The following is a 7,500-nucleotide window of genomic DNA, read 5'->3' on the forward strand; positions in this document are numbered from 1 at the left end:
ACAACTACAACTGCTACTACTACTGCTACTGTAGCTAGTACTGCTACTACGACTATAGTACTACTACTACTGCTACTACTACAGTACTACTACTACTGCTACTACTACAGTACTACTACTACTGCTACTACTACAGTACTACTACTAGTGCTACTACTACAGTACTACTACTAGTGCTACTACTACTACTACTGCAACTACAGTACTACAACTACTACTACCACTACTACGACAGTACTACTGCTGCCACTACTACTACTGCTGCTACTACAGTACTACAACTACTAGTACTACTACTGCTGCTACTACTAGGTTTCATTATGAAAACATCTGAGCAGCCAATCAGAGAGTCAGAGATGTCCTTGTTGTCGCTCTATAATAATAATAATAATAATAATAATAATAATAATAATAATAATAATAACACCCCGGCCTCAGCAGTGATGCTCTGTGGCTCCGTGAGTCAGAACATGTTCAGCTTTATGATCAGTCACACACACACACACACACACACACACACACACACACACACACAGAGAGATGAGAGAGGGATCACACAGAGAGGTGTGGACAGCTTGGTGACACCTTACTGTGAAGCCTGAGTGTGTGTGTGTGTGTGTGTGAGTGTGTGTGTGTGTGTGTCAGTTCCTCTATCTCTATTTCCAGCTGTTGTTTAGCAGTACAAGCCGTTACTACCTCAGAGAACCAACACTTCCTGTTTCTAAATAGATATTTTAGAGATAAATCTGTAGGAAAACTGTATACTACACACTATACTGTACTACAAATGAAATGAATGTCTATAGTACTCAATACTGACCTTATGGTACTTCATGGTATTTCTATCTCCTGTAGTATTCCTATACGGTCTTGTAGTATGTTTGCAGTACTCACTACCTTCATCTCATGTGGTATGACTGTAGTATTCCTATAGGAACTCACAGTATACCTGCAGTACACAATAGTGAGTTTATAATGACGTCATTGTACTTTAAGACAGCATTATCTCCTATGGTATCAATATAGTATTCATATTATAATACTATAATACTCCTATGGGGATTTATAGTGTTTTTCAGTTCCTAGTGATCTTATAGTACTTTATGGGCATCACTATATAATCCTATAGTTTTCCTAGTGGCTCGTAGTGTGTCTGCAGTACTCTATAGTTAGTTTATAGTACTTTATAGTAATATTTGTAGTATTCCTACAGTAACTTCTAGTTTTGCAGTGATAAATGTGAAATATCTGGTTATCTGTTACAAAAAAAAAACTGCATAACAAAACTACATGACTTTACTTTTAAGTGAGCTAGTTAGTGAACAGTCAACTTTAGGTTTCTATCTGTGTACTTCAGTGTACTTCTGTGTACTTCAGGTTGACTCGGACAAATACTACAGTGTACTGAGGGGTATTTCAACTTCTGACTTCAAGCGACTTTCACTTTTAGGTTTAAAGTAGACTTGCAGTAGCAGTAGCAGTACAAGTACAAGTACAAGCCCGAGTGTACTATTCTCAAGTGAGTACAACAAAAGTAAAGAGTATCCTCTCTTCTTTTTAGTTTTACAGAAGTAATAATGTCTGCTGCTCGGTAGCGATAACTTGGTTTCCTGTTGTTTACAGCAGCAGGACACACACACACACACACACACACACGCACACACACACACACACACACACACACACACACACACACACAGACTTTAAAACACGAACAACAAGCTAACGTGCCGTACAGAAGTATAAAGAAGTATGAGACTCTTTAAATGAATAATAAAGCACGCGGACCTTTCTGAGTTCCTCCTCCAGCTCCGGACTTTAAACTTTAAACTTCAGGCTTTTCCTTCTTTCTCTCTTTCTTTTTCTCTCCTCCACTTCTTCTTTATTTCCTTTATTTTCCTCCGTTTCTTCCTGCTGGAACAGAATATTTCAGACTGCGGACTGAAAGAAAACTTTACTGCTTCAACTTTTTACTTTTTTTTAATCTGTTTTTTTTTTGTTGTTTATCAGCACGCAGCAGCTCAACTTTCTCAAGTTTTCTTTTTTTTTTTTCATCCGTTCTGCACATGGAGCTTTGTTTGGCGCGGCGTGATGACGTCAGGGTCCTAGCTGCTCTCCACGCCCCCTTCATGTTCACGATCATGATCTTTTTTCTTTTTTTTAATTTCTTTTTTAATAATACTCATAAACATGATTTTTATAATAAGAATGATAGTGTTGACTTATTTTTATAATTATTATAAACAACTGCCTATAAAGTTATGTAAATAATTATAATAATATAACAATACAATACATATATTATTATTATAATTGTTAATTTGAATGATTGTTATTAGGCTATTATTATTAACAATAACAATAACAAGGACAATAATAATAATAACAATGACAACAATAACATTGTATATAATACCTACAAATAAATATATAATATAATATAATATAATATATTCATAATAATAATAATAATAATAATACCTTAACCTTTAAAGAATCTAAACTCAACAAACAAACAATACACAAACACATACAATAAGTAAAATAAATAAAATAAATACACAAGCAAGTCAGATCCAGGAGGAATAATACTTTATTAATTACTAGATAGATTATATATATATCAAACAAAAACTAGATACATACATAAATACATATTTATAACCTTACAAATATATTTATGAACATACTTGGCACAAGAGACTTTTCCCAGTGGTTTAAATCAGGGATTCAGCAGAAAGATTCTCATTGATTTTTCACTTTAAATACAATATTAATAAGACAATTTCTATTTAAATCAGGCCAAATGTACAAAGATTTCATAATAACACAGCCTGGTTTGTGAAGGTATAGCTGCGGAATTAATATTTATATAATAAAATAAAGCTTATAAAGTTTATCAAGGAGATCAGCTGTACATTTGTGTGTTTCTTCATTCTGACGTGAAGAAGAAACACAGAAACTCAAATCTAGAATTAATTCAGATGAATCATCATATAAACACTGAGATCGCTTCAGAAATGTCCGCGGGTTTATACTTCTGTTTGTTTCCCCATACCTAAAACTTCCTTCCTCCCTCCCTCCCTCCTTCCTCTTTCAATTTTCCATCCCTCTCTCCTTCCCCTGAATCCTCATTCACAAACTTTCTTCCAAATAAATTTTGTGCTTCCAACCCAATCCAAGCTGTGGTTCATATATATATTTCTATTCAAATAGATCAGAGGTTTACATTGATTGTCTCCAGTTCTGCCATTTATCAAAAGCTCAGACTGATTTCTCTCGTTCTCCAGGGTTTGAAAAGCGACAGACATCTTTAATGTTTTTTATTTTTTCTGTAACATATTCTTTGAAATATGACAACTTCACTGTTTGTCTATTTCCAAATTAAAATGGAGTCTGAGGGTGAAAGAGACTCATGAACGATTTTGCGTCTGAGGGAATAAATAGTGTCTTTGGGTCTCTGGGTAAAGGAAGTTAGGGTTTTTACATGTTGGATCAAGGCCTCAAAGGTCCGAGGACAAGGAGGGTGTGTGTTGTAAATATTGGAATGTAGCCTCAACCTTCGAAGAGGCAGAAATACACTGTATAATGTGTATTATAAATCCTGAATATCGCAACTTGCTGACTTTAAATTAACTTGTAAATTCATCAATGGAAGCCTGGTTTGATGCTCCAAAATGTGTGTTTGATTTATTAAAATCAATATGATCAGTTTCCCCTTGGTGATCAATAAAGTTAATCTCATTTTATCTTGTATTTATTGATTAAAATAAAACTTTGTGAGTATAAAAACAGGGAGTGGATATTGCTCTTCTTCTACTGTAAAATATTGGAATGTTTGCTGCACCGTGAAAGAGAAGAGGACTGTGCTATGGTTCATATTGGAATGAGCCCTTGACCTCAAAGGGAAAGGTCACTTTGTATAGTTAGTATTGGAATGTAGCAAGGTAGGTACTGAACCCAAAGATAAGAGGCTTGGTTTAAAACCCTCAACCTCAATTGGAAAGGAGGATTTATATAGTTAGTGTTGGAACGCAGCAAACCTCTCAGTGAGGTTCAAGGCATGGAGCACAAGCATAGGAGGCTTGGTTTACTTCATAGTGGAATGAGCCCTCACCCTCAAACGGAGAGGAGACTTTGTGCAGTTAGTGGATCAAGGCATTGAGCTTCAGGATAGGAGGCTGTGTGCGCTTCATATTGGAATGTGGTCTCTCCCTCGTCCCTCTACCTTGTTTTACTTCCGAGGGACGTGTAATTAAACTCAAGTATAGGAAGCCGTACAGTTACATTGGAATGTAGCTTTTTTTTTAAGTAAGTAAGAAGGCTGTGTGTGTTTCATGTTGGAATGCTGCCTACCTTCAACCTCCAAAGACAGGAGACTGTTTAAACCTCTTATTGGAACAAGGCCCTTTCTCAATTATCCTTTGTGCTACATATTGGAATAAGACTTCTTTGAATTTAGATAGGAAGACTGTGTACTTCCTATTGGACTGTGGCCTCTATACCTGCAGGTGGGAACAGGTCTTTACAAAAACAAGGAGGTTGTTGACTTCAACATATTGGAACGCTGCCTCTAACTCTACCAAATTAGATTGTGTGTGCTTTATTTTGTAATGTTACCTCTACATCTCTAGAAAAGAGACTTTGGGAATACTTCATATTGGAATGCGGACTCGCCACCTTCTAAAGTAGGAATCTCTGCATAATTCATAATGGAACACAGCCCTCTATCTTCATGAACAGGAGACTGTGCATACTTGAAATTGGAATGGTGCACCCTCTATCTCCAGCTAGGCTTGACTGCTTTGCGTGAACACCTAGGAAACTAACTTCTTCATATTGGAATGTAGCCTCTGTATTCCTGGATAGGACACTTTGCATATGTCATGTTGGAATGTCCTTCCTTCTACTTCCATCTAGGTTTGAAGGGCTTTGCATGAAGACCTAGGAGACGGCCCATTTTTCATATTGGAACGCAGCCTCTATACTCTTTCAGGTAGGGTACATACTGTGCTTTATAATGGAACGTGTGCTTTATCTCCAACTAGGTTTGAGAGCTTTGCTTAGGAGACTGTTGTTGAATCTTGAATGAATTTGAATGCAGCCTCTCTACCCCCAAAAGTAGGAAACAGTGTCCATACTTCATATTGGAATGTAACCTTGGACCTCCCTTCTCCAGCTAAGCTTGAGGGTTTTGCTTAGGAAGACTCTCTATTCTTCAGATAGGAATGCATCCTTTCTTCCTGCAAGAGTAGGAGACAATGTCTATACTTCATATTGGAACGTAGCCTCTTATCTCCTGTGGATAAGAAAGGCATCAGGATGCAACCTCCGTACTGCTGAGGACACAAAACTGTGTCCATACTTCATATTGGAATGTAACCCTCTGACTTTCCCCTCCACCTCCAGTGAAGAAGGAAGGAATAGGAGACAGTGTCCAGACTTCATGTTGGAATGTAGCCTCTGATCTCTCCTGTTATCTCCAGCTCGGCTTGCTGGCCTTGCCCGAGTCCCTGGAGTGCGCCGACTTGTCGGAGAAGCCGCCGCTGTCGTTCCGCCTGTGGCCTTTAGGCGGCGCCAGCGGGTCGTGGAGCGGGGAGCGAGGAGGCGCCCTGATGCTGTGGGACCTCCGCAGGGGGGAGTCCTGGGCCGGGAGGAGGGGGGAGGAGGAGGAGGAGGAAGAGGATGGAAGGAGGAAGGAAGACTTGGAGACTCTCAGGGAGCCTGTTCGGATGAAGGTGGAGGCGCCGGGCGAGGAGGAGGAGGAGGCCTTGGGCGAGGTTTTAGGGGAGGAGTCAGAGCCGCCGTGGGGAGAGTGAGGAGCAGCAGGAGGAGCGAGGGTGGTGTGTGTCCGTCTGAAAGAGGAGGAGGCGGTGCTTCGGGTGAAACCAGGAAGTGTTGATGACGCAGGGGTTGTGACTTGGTGCAAGGGGGTCGCAGGGGCGCTGATGCTCCCTCCTCCTCCTCCTCCTCCCACCCCGGCCTGAGCGAGCGCCCGCAGTGTGGAGCGACACATCTTCTCCTCCGGCGGGGGTTTGGGTTTCGGCGCTGGCTTCCGGACGGACGGCCTTCTCTGCAAGACCTGGATCTGGTCTCGGGCGGATCCCGTGACACCTGAAACCTTCTGGTCCTTCAGGTCCTTGGATTCCTTGGGGTCCTTGTGGAGGCTGGAGCGGCGGGAGGAAGGGGCGGTGGAGGGCTTCTCTCCCCGCCGGAGGGAGGCGTTGTTGGGGTTGGAGGTGCTGGAGCCGCCCTGGTGGTGTCCGGGGGGCTTCTCCGGACGTTTGCCCAGGGACGGAGCACCTCGGCTGGGCTTGGAGATGGGCACGACCCTCCTCATGCCCTGGTTCTCCGAGCTGGTCAGGGTGCGGACCGGCTGCGGTCTGGAGGGTAAAGCGGAGTTTAGGGTTGAGGGTTTGAATCCGGCGGGTCGAGCTTTAGAGGGGAGGGTCTTGGCGGCCGGCTTGGACGAGGTCAACAGGTCACGCCTTTCATTGGCGGACGAATCGGCTTCTGTCCTTTCATTGGCTGCGTGACGGGGAGCAGTCTTGTTTTTGCTCTTTTCATCAGCTGATTGTTTATGAAGGGTCTCCAATCTTGTCTTTTCATTGGTGGAGCCCTCTGCTTCTCTCCTCTGATTGGCTAGTTGTTTGGCTTCCTCGGAGGCATCGGCGGTGAGAGCAGGCGTTTCATTGGCCGAGGCAGGCTCTGCTGGCGGTCGATTGGCGGAAGAGGCAGGAAATGACGGGTAATCACAGCGGGAGACAGGCACCGGTTGGCTGCTGATGGGTACAGGCACTGGCTGCTCATTGGCCAGCTGAGGCTTTGAAGGCGTGTGATTGGCTGGGATACAGGACGCCTCCTTGTTTCCTTCCTGGTTGTTGCTCCTACCCTGACCCTTCTCAATTTGTTCGTGTGTGTTATCAGTGCGTGTGTGAGGGAGTGTGTGCGCGCCTTCGGAGTGTGTGAGTGTGTGTGTGAGCTCGTCCGCTGCCTCACACACACCCGTCACACACCACACAACCACCTTTTCGTCTTTTCCCTCGGAGGCAGACCGCGACTCCGACGTTCCCTCCTCAGAATTCTCGAAATTCCCGATTCGCGAACTCTCTTCCGCTTCCTCGATTTGGGATTTGTCCATTCTCTCCTCTTCCAAATCTGTGGTTACTACATCGTCTTGAGACTGGAGACGGTGGTTTTGGTCGTCATAGAGAAGACCTTCGGCGACTTTGTTGAACGCTTGCAGCTCGGGGACCAGCGTTCGTTTCTCCAAAATCACCGACATGTTATTGGTATTGACAACGCCAGGTTTGGATTCATCGTCACTGCAGGCGATTTGTCCACTGGAATCCGGTTCGGCTTTTGATTTTTCAGCGGTTTCGGTGATTTTAGCCGTCTTTTCCCTCAAGTCAAAGTCAGTTTGGCTGCTAAAATCCCGGCCAAGTTGATCTGTGCTGTTGTTGTTGCGGTCGGATTGCGCCGGCTGCTGGTCCGGATCGG

At 43.1% G+C, this 7,500-nt stretch overlaps 2 protein-coding genes across 2 annotated transcripts in view; both read right to left on the reverse strand.

The window, feature by feature from the left end:
- The window catches only part of LOC139917960 (uncharacterized), a 27,289-nt gene extending 25,293 nt beyond the window's left edge, over positions 1–1,996 (reverse strand). The window contains exon 1 of the mRNA XM_078282395.1: positions 1,789–1,996. The gene's annotated coding sequence lies outside the window, so the exon portion shown is untranslated. The remainder of the gene's footprint in view (positions 1–1,788) is intronic.
- A 581-nt stretch (positions 1,997–2,577) lies between these two features.
- Positions 2,578–7,500, reverse strand: part of LOC139914981 (uncharacterized) — a gene marked incomplete at its 5' end in the record, with an annotated part of 9,672 nt that continues 4,749 nt past the window's right edge. The window contains one exon of the mRNA XM_078282394.1: positions 2,578–7,500. This exon is cut by the window's right edge and continues 613 nt beyond it. Coding sequence (XP_078138520.1) covers positions 5,477–7,500 — 2,024 coding nt within the window.

Source organism: Centroberyx gerrardi, unplaced genomic scaffold (genome assembly GCF_048128805.1).
Source record: "Centroberyx gerrardi isolate f3 unplaced genomic scaffold, fCenGer3.hap1.cur.20231027 Scaffold_121, whole genome shotgun sequence".
Taxonomy (NCBI): Eukaryota; Metazoa; Chordata; class Actinopteri; order Beryciformes; family Berycidae; genus Centroberyx; species Centroberyx gerrardi.